Source organism: Eublepharis macularius, chromosome 5, assembly GCF_028583425.1.
Source record: "Eublepharis macularius isolate TG4126 chromosome 5, MPM_Emac_v1.0, whole genome shotgun sequence".
In the NCBI taxonomy this organism is placed as follows: domain Eukaryota; kingdom Metazoa; phylum Chordata; class Lepidosauria; order Squamata; family Eublepharidae; genus Eublepharis; species Eublepharis macularius.
In genome coordinates, this window is record NC_072794.1 from 42,026,480 (window position 1) to 42,041,170 (window position 14,691).

At 37.3% G+C, this 14,691-nt stretch overlaps 1 protein-coding gene across 3 annotated transcripts in view; it reads left to right on the forward strand.

Annotated features, from left to right (window-relative positions):
• Positions 1-14,058, forward strand: part of NEK7 (NIMA related kinase 7) — a 115,021-nt gene extending 100,963 nt beyond the window's left edge. For all 3 annotated transcript variants that reach the window (XM_054981188.1, XM_054981191.1, XM_054981189.1), the window contains 2 exons: positions 5,493-5,606; positions 13,578-14,058. In XM_054981188.1, coding sequence (XP_054837163.1) covers positions 5,493-5,606; positions 13,578-13,688 — 225 coding nt within the window. In that variant the 3' untranslated portion in view covers positions 13,689-14,058. The remainder of the gene's footprint in view (positions 1-5,492; positions 5,607-13,577) is intronic.
• The last annotated feature ends 633 nt before the right edge of the window (positions 14,059-14,691 follow it).

Sequence of the window (14,691 nt, forward strand, 5' to 3'; positions counted from 1 at the left end):
TTTAATAAGCATAATCTATTGAAGTTCATTGCTTTTTAAAGTGTTTTTCAGCCTCGTTTGAAGATCACCTGTACATTTTTGCTTCTGTATTCTTTCAGTGATAAATTAGTATGAAACCAAACTGGAGAACTAACCTTTTAATACCCAGACCGAAGAACATTAAACAAAAATGCATTCCTCCATTCTATAAATACAATCCAGTTCCATCAAGGTCAATGAGACAACAGATCCTTATCTTGCATGGAAATGAAGATGGCATTCAGATGTCATGAGAAGCTGTAATGAGACTTACTGCAAACTTCAGTTTGTCATGCCCATGCACTCCTCATGCTCTTTCTCCCTCTTGCATGCAGAGTGCCATTCCGAATTTGGGAAGCTGTGGGACTGCAAACAAACTTCATTTTGTTCAGGTGCTTGCATTTAGATGTCACGGGGAACTTAGACTCAAGACTCTCCCCATGGGGGAAAGGGAGGAAAGAGGGCAAAATAGACAAATTTGTGTTTATGCTCATCGTGGCAACACTCATTTTAATTACAGTTTGCTGTGAGTTCTGAAAGCAGAAACTGTATTTGTAGCGCTTTCTCCTTAGTAGTACACATTCAGCACCAAAGTTATCTGTGTCAAAATAATAAGTCTAAATAGAAACATTTCTCTCACATCCCATGAACATGCCAAGCTTGTAGTACAACTGACAAGGGTTATTTGACCTTTTATTGATTTTTCTTAACTGAGCTACAAACAGAACCCTAGAAATATTGCATTCTCAAATTTTCAGAGTTCCTGATAAAAATTGTTCGATTTGATATGGGACAACGGCTCCTGTCTTTTTTATGAGTTGTGTAGACTGTAGCTGTAAAAATCTTTACAACTACACACTTATTAAAGGAACCACATTATAGTTTGAATAACTGATATATAGCGAGAACACCTCCTGAAGATTGGTAACAAAATAATACGGCAAGCAGATATTCTTCCTGTACATGCTAATTATAGTGCCAACCATTCATGTAGCTTAACACTAATTATATAGAAATCAACAAGATAACCAAGTTCCACTAAATCCTTTAGGACATGCACAGCTGCTCCTATGATTTCTCCCACTGGGCTATACAACTGTAACCCAAATGCTCTCCAGAGGGGCCTTCCAAACTCAAAAGCATCCAGGTGAGGTAACGAACCACCTGCCTCCATGATTCAGCAGAATTCGCTTAAGTTCTCAATCAGGATAAACACCTGCTAGCAAAAAAATGGTATTTCTCACTTAGCAGTTTGCATTATAATATGCTTACAAACACCTTTACTTTTTTAAAGGCCTTAATAAGCTCCTACATCTCTCATATACAGAGACAACCAATAAACAGAAGTGTTTGGGTCCTAAGATATTTACATTTTATTTATGTAGATGTAAATATGTGAAATGGAAATCAGTTGGCTTTAGAATTCATGAGGTTTTTTAAAACCAAAACATCTGTAAAATTGGAGCTGCATCTTCTATTAGGAAGACCTTGTAGAAGAACTTAAGGATTGATCTAGAGAGCTACTTGCACATCTACAAGGATTTGTGCGCGTGTAGCAGTTCTTTTCCATTACACCAGACTCTTCTACATAGTAAGCACCTTCTGGGCTTACTCCGTATTTTGGGAGGAGAAAGAGTTTCTCTATCAAGGAAAGGAAAAAATCCTGCTTCATATATAGATCTTCTCATGTTACTTTTCTTGGTTAGATTTTAAGAGATAATTTGATAAATTCCTTGCAATCAAATAAAACAGCTAACGGAATATTTCCTTTGCACATTTATAAGGTTCACTCTGGGGGTTCTGTGAATAAGATATTCCTTTGATGCATCCACGCATAACATTTAAGCATTTTATTAACAATGCTTTCTTTATATTATAATTCTCACTGTAGTGCAGTAGAAGACTTACATATAACTAGAATTGATCATGAAGCCATGTAAACTAGTATTTAGGTCCCCCACCCCCCCGCTGAATTTGTATTTAGTGGAATAGTTTTGTGTTTTACATACTTTGACAATGCAATCCTAAGGCTTTCCTGTGAGCAAACCCTATTAAGTGGACCTGAATAGAATTTTAAGTGTAGCTTCGTAGGATTGTACTGTGAATTGCCTTATTTTGGTGATTTAGCAAATTTACCAAGCTGCTTGCTACTCTATTGAAAAATCACAAAATGTATCTGTAGCCAATGTTCTAGTACATATGATAAGGTTTGGATGTATAAGAGCCACTTCCTCTGCCTCTTTTTAAAATTAATGAACACTTCCGCTTTATTTGACTGTCAACAGATTTCAGTAGTTTGAAATTCATTCAGACATGGTTCTGTAGAATGTAATTATAATGGCCCTGATTATTCGTTATAAAAATTAAGTAGTTAAAAAAGTAAACTTAGGTCTCTTCATAAATCAATTCAGCCAGAGCAGCTGGATTTTAGCCACTTAATTCTGTTTTTTTAAAAAAATGCAAATATTTAAACTGAAATATACGTTGGATTGGATTTTTAATCTTATCCTTTCCCAATGTGTATTATAAGGTACAGTTTAAACTGTTTTCATTAAGTTCATCTTTTTCACATTTAAAAGTTCCATTTGTTCACATTTTCTTCAAATTATCCAAAGGAAAACTTGGAGCTTGTTCATGAAATCTCCATAAGGTCCCAAATGACCTTTCCATGAAATCCTCCTTCACTTAATACTTTCATTCAACAGTTAATTTTTGCAGTTTAATTGGATTTTTAACTATATTTGTTACTGTCTGTCCCTTGCTATTGTATGGTGTAGAGTTTACAATTTAACAATTACTGCCTCACCTTATTACTAAGATTTTTAATGGTTCATTTTAAACTCAGAGAATTTACCTTTCAAATATTCCTGATATATATATATATATATATTAAAAATCTCTAATCGCTGCAGTTTTAATTGATATGCAACAAAGTAGGCTTTACTAATTAAAATCAAGATGCCATGCTTTCGCTACATGGACCTTTACATGGAAAAGTAGGTTTTACACATTTCCTTTATTGTTCAGCGCAGCAATTGCATCCTTACAGGGTCGTAGGTTGGTGGCTTACAGTTCCCAAAAAGAGAGAGGGAGAGGGAGAGAGAGAGAGTGCTGCCACCAGCCCTGAAGACAGACAGTGGGCTTTCGTCCCTCAGACACCCCCAGAATACTAATCAGGAAAGTCAGACCCTGGAGGTCAGGGAGCAAGTCAATCATTCTAGCGATCGTCTCAGTGTGGAGGATCAAATTAGCCTGAAAAATTCAGCTGCTGGGAGGAGAGGGCGAGCAGCTGTCAGGGGCAGCAGCGAGATGCACTAATGAACCAGATGAATAGTGCAAAAGCTTGAAAATAAAAACAGGACAGTTGACATTTTTCATCTGTCAAAGCAGGAGATGCATGAAAATATAGTATTCCTGTTTTAACTCCTTAGGGGACATTCAGCTTCTCTCTCTCTCTCTCTCTCTCTCTCTCTCTCTCTCTCTCTCTCTTTAACACTCTGCAGCATTCAAACAAAAGTACTTTTTAATGACTACCAACTGAACCAGCACTGACTATCTCTGCATTTATTTTGAATTTCTGCAGACGAGCAGGTTCTGTTGTTGAAATTTCTAGCTTTGATTTTTTTTTGTTACTCAAATATGGCATGAATTATACTTGTTTCAAGATTTAATATTACAGGGGGTGTACTGTTGGAAATTTTTTCCCCCTTCAGAACCCTCATCCCTTGTTCTTTGAGTTTTTAAAACCGAGGAGAGGATTTATGATCTCTAATTAGTATACACAGCTGTGATGGGTTTTTGTATTCTTGTTGTGCTCTGGTGTTTTATATCTCTTGGAATTTTCCCTTACCAGAGTGTCTTTTTATTAATATACCTTTTCTGAGACGGTAGCATTTGGCTGTGAAGGAGTTAACGTTCTATCTGGAAGACCACAAGACAGATGAGAGCCATTTTCAGCTTGTCCTGTCCCTGCTGAAGCTCACTGAGTAGCACAGCATGGACTAGCGTGTTTCACACACACTCTGCCTGTCTAGGGAATGTACACATTGTCCTTCCAAAATCAAACTTATTAGCACATGTAGAAAAGGGTGACTGACTTTGGGGCAGCGCTGCACTCGAAGCAGTGCTCACATTGCTCTGGTTCAGAGATTGAAAGGGTTTAGAAGCCAGTGCACATTTTTTTCTTACAAATCCTTTAAAAGTTGAAAAATCTTATCACAGTATTTGTTCGCTTTTGAAATGTCAAGTTCTAACATTGTTATGAAATAAGTAATAGATGTATTAATGACATTTTAAAGTTGCTAGATAGAATTTATTGTTGTATGTGTATCTGTACATGTGCTTGCAATATATGTTTGGTTTCAGTTGATGTAATGTGCACCACTGGGTGCAGATGTTCAGACTGTAACCTTTATGTATATCAGAGTGCCTTTTAAACAGAAAATGGCTCCCTGCCTTACGTTTAGATATTCCATTTTTCGTGTTGCATAAAACAGATAGTGAAATTGTATTAAAGAAGACCACATAATGAAAAAACAAAGAGAAGACACAAGGTAGCATGAAGCATAAATAAGTAGAGATTAAAAGTTTGGAAACCAGCCAGAAGGTTAGACACAGTAAAGAGAGTGCCAAAATCTATCCTTTTGCCGAGGAAGGTATTGAGATTGATAGGGTTTCCAGCTTCCTGTCGGTTCCCAAAAAGCAACTGGGGCTCAGGTTAACAAATACGATTTAGAAGAATGTGCATATCCCCTTCAACAATGTCTCACTGTACATAAGAAAGTTATCTTTTCTTACTTAGGTTGTATTCTTTTAAAACTGTCCTAAGAGTTAGAAATGTGATAGGATATGGATTCATTGTGGCATGTTTTGGTATGTTGTTTGAAACACAACTGATATTTAGGATGAATTATGGTCCAGGATGCAGAGGACTACTTTAGACAAGCTTAAAGGCCTTCACACACCCCGTGGAATTTTCCATCACTTTTCTTAGAACACTAGACTACCATACCACATCACAAAACACTTTTGAAAAACTCCTCAGCTCTGGATGTAGTTTAGGTTGTTGCATGGAGTAGAGAATGAATTTTGAGGGACTCAGGGAAGCCATTTCACAGTTCTATAGAACCAGACAAAAATTTCCCTTGATAGGCATTTATAAAACAGTATTTTCTTCATTCTTCATAATGGCTACAAAGTTAGCATTTGTTTATAATAATCTGGCTTCAGAAATGAATTTGTTGTATGTAAACAGGTCATAACATTAATGTTAGATATAGTGTATATCATTTTAAAAACAAATGATCCTATAATAAACGTTGTACTACATTAAGAACAACTGTGCTGACAGCAGAGCACAAAAGAAGTTGGTCCATTTAAAATGTACATTGGACTTACCCAACAAAAGTAGTGTTTTTTCAAAACATTTTCAAGGAACTAAATATGTTTGGCTGTATTTTTTTTCTCCCAAACAGATGGCTGCATTGCAAAGTCCATTCTACGGTGACAAAATGAACTTGTACTCTTTATGTAAAAAGATAGAACAATGTGACTATCCACCCCTTCCATCAGATCACTATTCAGAAGAAGTGAGTAACTTCCCTTTCTTGTGGGCTTTTGGGGAGTGGAAGAAGAGATGTTCAAAGGTGAACTCTTATTTTAAAAAAATTTCTCATTTGGACTGGAATCTTGGGCATAAACGACAGCCTGGAAGTTTTCTAGTGCAGATCTCATTCATTTCAATGGGGCTGGTGCAGAAGAACTGGTCCGTTTATTTGTAGACTGAGCAACAGGAACCTGTTCTGATCTCTGAACTTGATTACAGGGGAAAGTGGAACACTGTCAACTTGGCTGCAGGTTGAAGCACATTTCTAGTGGAGACCAAGTATTGGGGAAATAACTGCTCAAACATCAGAGATAATACTTCACTTGTCTCTCTAGTCTTCTGTGATTTTGATCCTGTGCAAGAGATTAACATAGCGAAGAATAAATCACTTAAAATGGATGCTAACTCTTAACAACTTATTTTGGCTTGCTATAGATGGTGAGCAGTTGCATTGTCATAACCCTATGCTGTTGAGTGTCTGTCTGTCTGTCTGGTTCCGCTCGTACAGGTATCACCTTAACAAAGATTAAAATGGAAAAAACTTAATATTTTTTCTCAGATAATTATTGCCCTTATATATTTTGCCCTATATATTTTGCACCCAATAATATCCATGTCACCTGGGCTGTCATATTAGGTAGTTCCATATTTTTAAGTAGAGGGGTGATTAAGCTAGCCCTTAACTCATCAAATATGGGGCACTTTATAATCATATGTTCAATGGTTTCAACTTTATCATATGGGCATCTGCATGTTCTGTTATGCTACTGTTATGAAGTATTATCCTATAGCAGTCTACAATCCCTAAACAATCTCCCAATAATTTAGAGTAATAAGAATTTATATCTGTTCACCATGTTTTAAATGCCAGAGCTGATCTGATCAAATGATGGTCATGTATTGGCAAAAGATAACTAAACTGCAATCTCATAAATCCTTCTGAGCCCACTGAAAGATGCACAGAAAAATAAGTTTTATAATTGGTTGTCACATTTTAAATATACCCTGTTCTGTGGGAACACAAAAAGAGCATGATGCTTCTCTGCATATGTACATTGCTCCTAGATGGAAAGGTTCTTATAGGGTGTATAACAGAGCACTATTTTCCTTTCCCATGCACAGATGTGTGCATCTTATCATTAAGACAAAGACATGCTTGTGGGCAATTCCCATTTCCCTGGCCAACACTTTAGCTTTGCTTCATCAAGAAGTATGAACTCCAAGTTTCTGTTCCCTGTGATGACCTGATACGAGAAGTCATCTGTGCACTCCAAGGGTGGGGTGGTGGTGGACAGGTCTCTGTTATGCCCTGTGGGGGTCCCTCTGCACTGTAGGTGCTGCACATATGTCAGGAACCATTGTGCCATTACAGTGGTGAACTCAGACTGTGCAACTGTCCTGCATGTCAAAGCTTGTGCTAGTGATCTTTCTCTTTGCTTTAAATGTTGAAGGTATTAAAAAAGTAGAGTATTTTAAATGTTGAATGGTTTAAATAACATTGTTAACTAATATAGATGGACATATGAATATCTTACGTGTATCTCTCTTATATAAGAGGGAATGCAGTGCATATCTGTTCATATATATACTGCAACATTCTGTTAAGTTTAAGCAAGGTAAAATAATAGCAGTTCCTAGCAGCTGCAAAGCGATAAAGAGGCTATAGCAAGTTATTCTACTTACATGAATTAAAGATTATGTTGAAATGCATATAAACGTCCTCTCTGAAATATGTTTTGTAAGTATTAAAGTCTTGCACTGCTTAGGTTACAAAATGGGAAGTAACTTGTAATTCTAGTCCAAGAAACTCCCTTCTTACCATTTTGATAATTAATAAAATATCGCAGACCAGGACTGCTTGGTCTTTTAAAAAAAATTCTTTGTCATATATAGTGTGACAATTCTTATAATTTTATTGTACTTTGAAAAGAGAAGATCTTTTTCTGAAAGAAAGATGGTTACAAGGTGAGATAATCCTATCCATTAGGTAATGTGTGCGACATGTTCTTAATATAATTTTCCCAATTAGCTGTTTTTCAGTGGCCATTTTTAATTATTACATTTTTATGGAATATAAATATGGCACTTCATATAGGCAATTTCAGAACTGGAGGCCTAGAAATACAGTAGGGTGTGAACAATAATGCAAAATGATAGCAAGAATGTCAGGGGCCGTTCTTTGTTGTGTCATTCATGCTGTCTTCCTTTTTCCACGAAGCGCATGAATATTTCACGTATCTGCATCCTCATCCTCTATTCTTCTTGACTAATTTTCAGACTGTCTGAATTTGCATTTCACATGGTAGCTGATTAGGAGATGCCGAGTGCAGCAGTGAAGCCTCAGCAGGCGGTTGCTATGGTGACCTTCAGCAGGATTTTAATGATGATACCACTAGTGGTTCGTTGAAGTCGGCCTGCCTGCAGGGCTACTTCACTGCAGCTAAGTGTGAAGTTGGATATATGGATTCTCAGCCAAGGGGCAAATATCAAAGTCCGGCCCCAGTAGAAGGTCTCAGTACTGGGAAAGGGAAATAGATTCCACCTTTGGTTTTTAGGGGCTTTTTCCCCCTTACATAGTCTGCATAGTTTCCAGCAGCTCAGGGGAGGGGTGGGGGGAGGTCACAGAACAAAAGTGTTTCCTTCAGTCAGAAACTGAGAGGTTTACTTGTAATATCCCTTGTTTTAAAAATAATTTCACTGTATAACAGCCTGGGAGAGAGAGAGGGCTTTATTTTCTGTCGTATGTTTGGACATAATTCCTTAACAAATGAAGTGAAAGACATAAGTAACATTAGTAGAGCAGTTAATTATTACTTTAATCAGTTTGTCACCTAAAAAAATCATATCTGATATAAAAGTTCTTTTAAAAAGTGGGAATATATGTAAAGAATTCTTTTGTCGTCTCTCATAATATAGTTTTAATTTTGAAAGTTTTCTGCAGATTTGGAATTGCAGACGAAGTAAAGGCTAAAGTGTGCCTGTCAGATTACAGCAGTATCCTAAAGACTTCTTCTAGAAAATTTAGACTTAAAAATGTTATCTAAGTTGAAAAGTGCACTCTGTGGAGCAGCTGAGTTCAGGGATCACTGAACAATGAAATTCACTTGAATTTTTTATGCAAATTATTTTGATAAAGGAATAAAATTGCTTTGCATGGCTTCTGCCTGCTTTCACATAAGAATATTTTAAAACAAATCACAAAATAGTAGTCTAAGATCTGTTTTATTACATCTTCTCTATATTTTTTGTTCCACTAGAAATTGATCTTTTTTCAGTATTTGCCTTAACTTACAGAGATTGGTTATGGATCAGACTTCTACCCTGTGATCTTGACTCAGGGCTTCTTAATATTGATAGAGAGCATTGTATTTGCAAACTTTAGTATAGTGAATTAAGTACTTTATGTAGAGATGGCAGAGACTCTGGGTTTTCTTTGGCTTGCGATATCCCTTGTGATGCTAGTCACCCTACTTACCTATCCCATTCAGATATCACTCTCCTTTGCAAGTCATTATCATACACAGTGGCTTTCTATTGTGATAATCCTACCTCTTTCTTTCATCTTACCTCTTTCCTTCAGCAGTTCCATTTGTTTCTTAGACCTAGTGTGCTAACAGCCCCCCCTCCCCCCAAAAAACCCTGCTGAGTGGTTAGAATCCTATACTGAACAGTTAGTTCCTATCCAGAACAGCAAAGGTACTGAACTGAAGGACAGGATGTTTCAATATAGTTTCAGTATACTGAAGCCAATATTAACTACAGATATTTCAAAGACTGCTGCCTGCATGGCAGTTTATTTTTTTACTATTTTCTTTTGTCAAATGTATTTGATTTGGGGGGCAAACTCACAAACCACTGGTTTTTTTTCCTGCAAAGCTACCTGTTTGGTCTATTTCATTTGTACCTCAATGCTCTCTTTATGCAATCGCAGTCAGTGCCCTAACATTATAAAAAGCTGGCTTTGACTTCACATATGAGTAAATAGTTGCACTATAAATAGATATTATACAAAACTAGTACAGTAAAAGTTTTGATTATTGAGAATACTGAGTTCACTGGCATCATCCAGAGGGCAAAGTCCTTCTGCTCAGCCACCATAGCTGCTTCTTCAGGCATGTGTATGGCCCACTCCCACCTCTGCAACTGGCCAGCTGCAGCCAGTGCTGAGCTTCTGATAGCCAGTTTGGCCAGCTGATGTCATTTTTTGGGTGCCTTCTTCCCCCTCAGCCTGACTTGAGCTTCTGGGAGTCAGCTATGCTGGAGGGTTCTTGACTGGCTTGTCTCCCCGCTGCATAGGATGACTTTGGGCAGGGGCGGGGCTCTTCTGAGGAAGCGTGAAATAAAATACAAATGGTTATTTCCGGAAAGTATCTGGTTCAGTTATAAAGACCAAGCCTACAAGATAACATCGGAAGCACAGCTGAGGGACTTTATGTTTAATCATCAAGAGTTCCAGCAAGGAGAAGATTTAGAATCTGAAGGGGGGAATGGGGAGGAGTGAGTGAGCGCAGCTACTGTAGCTGTTCAGAGAGAACTGAGACCGAGACGCAGGGAGGGGAAGAAGACCTGATCCTGACTGTAGTTTGTATTTTATAAGAATCTACCAATCTAATAGCATATTAGAAAGTTTAGCTTTAAATAATTGTATTATGAAGGGAATGCAATACTTGTAGATGTAGTGTGTGTTTTTTATATGTTGTCCCTTCCCTTTCCCCCTGTTCCCTTTTTCCCTTTTTTTTTGTAGTTTTAGATGTTAGTAATTAAAAATAAAAATTTATACAAAAAAAAGGAATTTGTGTGTGAAGATCCTGATTATTAAGATCAGTTTCTCAGCTACAGAGAAAGAATCTAGGAAAAGCCTGTATTTATAATTAAAAGTCACTGCATTGGGCATCTGAGTAGAACCTAATTGACTTTTTTATTCTCAGCTTACTCTGTGGCTAATTGGCTAATCGAATCGGTATATGTATGTGCATGTGTATGTCCTTGCATGCATTCACACAATGGATCTCTTGGTGCGTAACAGGCAAATGCATTTTGTAACCCCCACAAGATCTCTCTCTCTCTTAGTGAAGACAGGCCCACTGAGTATCAGACATGGAAGGCAGGACTTGCCTCTATTGCAACAATATCATCAATGTTTCTCTATTGCACATAGGATTATATGCCACCAGTTTATTTATACAGGAAAAGGTTAAAGTGGGGAAACCACTGGAACAGGAGCTCAATCTGCCCTTAGTCTTGGTGGCCCTAGAGCCGGAAGACAGATTTTGTTCCCTAACAACGTGTCAGATTTGAGACCATGTACTGTGGCCCATTAAGCTCAGACAGAACCTCTTAAAATGAAGCCTGTTCCTACCAATATAGCAAAGTCTCTCATGGCAGCCATGTTCATTGGGATAGTGACCATGACTGTGAATGACTGTGCTCCGGATAAGCAGCATTTTAATGGTTTAAATCTAGGTTCTTTGCCATCACAGGAATTTCTAAACAATGTCTTACCTGTGTCAGGGTTGGGAGGGGTGTTAGTGTCCCTTTTTATGACCTGAGGGACACTTTTTTCCCCCTTACTTGGAGACTACAAACCTGTTAAAGTGAAAAGAAATGTTTGCTGCTGCTCCCTACTACGAGGCTAAGCTCCAGGCAAAATACTGTCATTTGTGCTAAGTTCACAGAGGAGGTTAAGGAGAATAAGCAGAGCCAAAGGAGGATGCTGTTCAGGGATGCAACAGGAGCCTCTCCACCCCCAGCTTAGTTACTGTCCCAGTCTGCTTCAGTAGAGCATGCTGGTCATCTCATACCTGACAAGAATATATTGCTATCCTAGCAACTCAGCTCAGCCTAATTCACATTAGAATCCCCCGAGTCTGGCAAATGCTACTGATGCGACTAGCTCATGTTAATAGGATAGCTTCCCAGCTTTGAGGAACAGGCAAAACAATTATAGTCATCTATCAGGCTATTCTGTAAAAGATTGTCAGCTTTCTGCACATCTTTCCAAAGGAAATGTTGCCCATTGTTGAGCTTTTAGAATAGATGTTTTAAGGTCATCACATGTGTTTGGGTTGGGTGTCATTGTTTTATCTTCAGCATTGTTTTCTCATCAGCCTGTGCTTCGGAAATGCTTAGAAAGCTTTGATTAAGGTAGTATGCATTGCTTTTGGCCCCCATGACCATGAAAGTTTATGACATCTTCCCGGTATCTCAGTTTATTCTGTGGTCTTATGTAGTTCAGCTTTGAGCCTTTTTTCAAAGTTCATTATTCAAAACAAAATCCGTTTCCTTACTTCTTTCTTTCACCCACACTGTTCTTCCTCCCCAGCATGGAATGGGCATCTTGTGAAAATTCACATTAAAAAAAGAAAAAGAAGAATGAACCCTATGTACACTTACTTGGGAGCAAGCCATATTGAACTCCACTGGAATTATTTCTAAAAGACTCACAATGCAGACCTGTGAAGAAAGTCTGTTGACATCAGTGGATTTAGAAGGGTGTAACTGTTTTAAGATTGTACTGTAAATGGCACATCTTTCTAGGAGACTCACATCTTTAATTTTTAGCAAATTTGCATATATATGCCTTTTCAAATATAGTTCCTGATACTTTTCCTTATGACCCATGATTTTTATTTCATATACAGTTGCCTACCTCTCTACATTGAGCTCTACAGTGAGCCATTAGTGTGGTGGCCTGGGAATGTGTAAAGGGCACCACAGCTTTCCTTCTGTTTTGCATCACATTTTTACAAGGAAATCCCATGTAGTAGATACCTGTGGTATGCATTAAATATCAGTGAATCCACTGGGCTGGACTTCAGTCCCCATGGTTCTTCTTAGCAGAGCCTAATCCTTTGTTTCTCAGAAATCTCCAGCCATTGACTGCCCCTTGGCTAAGCTTACTAATATACTTCTCTTTACCCCTGCAATATATCATCCCTTCGCTTCTCTCTGTGGCAGGTTATGCAGCTTTTCTTTTGCATCCTGGGTCATCTTCCATTTATGAATTCTGAACATAAGTCTTGCTTTAACTGCATATTATGCACTTTAGTAATAATAAGCTACATGGTTCCATATAAGATTGTTCCACTATTTTTCAATTGTACATTGAAAACAGTAAGGGAAACCCAAATTCCATGCAAGTCTAATGCTCTGCTTTTATATATGTATGCATTTAAAATAAAAGCTTATTCACATTGACCACTGTCGTGGCTTAAAGTAGATTCGTACAACTTACATTCAAAATCATTTTAATCTCAGCACAATGCTGTGGTGAAATTGCAATTAAAGGGAGTTTGAAGCAGCCAGTCAACATTCTGCATTGCAGTACCTTGCATGTATCACACAAGCCACCCACATGCAGGTATATGGCTTTTTAAACTCTGAATTCAGCCACTTGGGATGGGTTATGCACCTGGCCTGTTCAGTGTAAAAGTATGAAGTTTGATTGCACCTTCCACAGGAACCATTTCTAGATTAAACTTATTAGAGGAGTCAAGAAGAAAACGTATAAAGTATAAAATTTACTTTTATTAAATTTTCCACAATCAAACATATATATGTGTGTGTGTGTGTGTGTGTTAAACTCCATAAAAAATGACCATAATTTTCCTTAAACTTGCTTTAAGCTAGTATGTGAATCTTGCATACAGTTATCACCAAATATTTGCCCCCAACATCTATAAATAGACTCCAATTCTACTTCTCTTTTGCTTTAAGGTAATGATGTACCTGAAGATCCATAACATTGTTGTGCTGGAAATTTGTTTGAAAAATACCATAAATGTCTAGGAAAATGCCATGCTTTTAAGAATATGCATCTCTAGAAGATTGCCACATTATTGTCATTTCTCAGTATTACTAATTAAAGAACCAAAATGGGGGGAGGAGTAGGGGTGCCAGCACCTGGTGACACAATTATTATTTTATTTCTTTACATATTCCTTATTTTTTCCAGCTGCGACAATTAGTTAATATGTGCATTAACCCTGATCCAGAGAAGCGACCGGATGTAACCTACGTTTATGATGTAGCAAAACGTATGCATGCACACACTACAAGCAGCTAAAAGACTCGTCGATTTCTGAAGAGGATGAAACTAACATTGAAAATTCAAGTATTATTGCCGAAATTGTCTTCTACCTTGATTTCCATCTGTTGCCTAAAGTTTAGTTATTTGCAATTAGCACATTTAACAGTTTTATTACAGAGTTTTACTTTAAAATATTTTTATTTTTTAAAAGAGTTGATTATACAATATGAAGAAGTTTTAACTTGACAAGCAAGCCCAGAAAACTGGCAGTCCCTAATGACTTTGGAAACTTTGGCAATTTCACAAAAGTTATTACATTAATTTCAAAAATTGTATGACTTCCTGCTATTCATTTCCACTTATGTGACTTGCCATTTTGCTTGTTTACTATAAACTTTTGAATCAATTCCTCTGTTTTTAATAATTTATGGATGTGATGAATCAGCACAATTAGTGAATTTATTGTTCATTAGTGAATTTATTGTTGCCTTTCCCCCTTTCCCCGGAGGCAGTTAATTAATAGGGTTTTTTAATGAGTTATGTAGTTTACAGTTTTGCTTGTCAAGATAAATGTAGATAGAAACCATTTTATTGGCTGTTGAACTTTCATACAACTGCTGAATGTGAAGGGATGCTTTTTGGAGAAATTGTCCAACACTGAAAAAAAAATCCTGTTGACCTGTTTGTTTCTTTATTTTTGTGCAGTATCCTAACCTCCACCCCTAAAAATTGATTTCAGGATTTATATATTGTGTGGTGCCTTTTGGAGGGAGAAAGGTGTAAGTATACAAAGTTTAGGACTCTGTTTGGATCATTCCCAGATTCTGTATTTTCAGGGTTACGTTCCATATGCACTTCCAACTTTTATTTTTTTCAGTGAGAGAAAGCTAAGCATATTCTTAACTGTTCTGCTTAAAACAATAGGCCTTACAAGTGTGTAACTTTAAATTCAGTTATGCCCTCCTCTTATTATGCTAACAGTGCAATCCTGTGTGGTGTTATTCTGTTCTAGGATATAGCTCTGCATAGTTTAGGATAG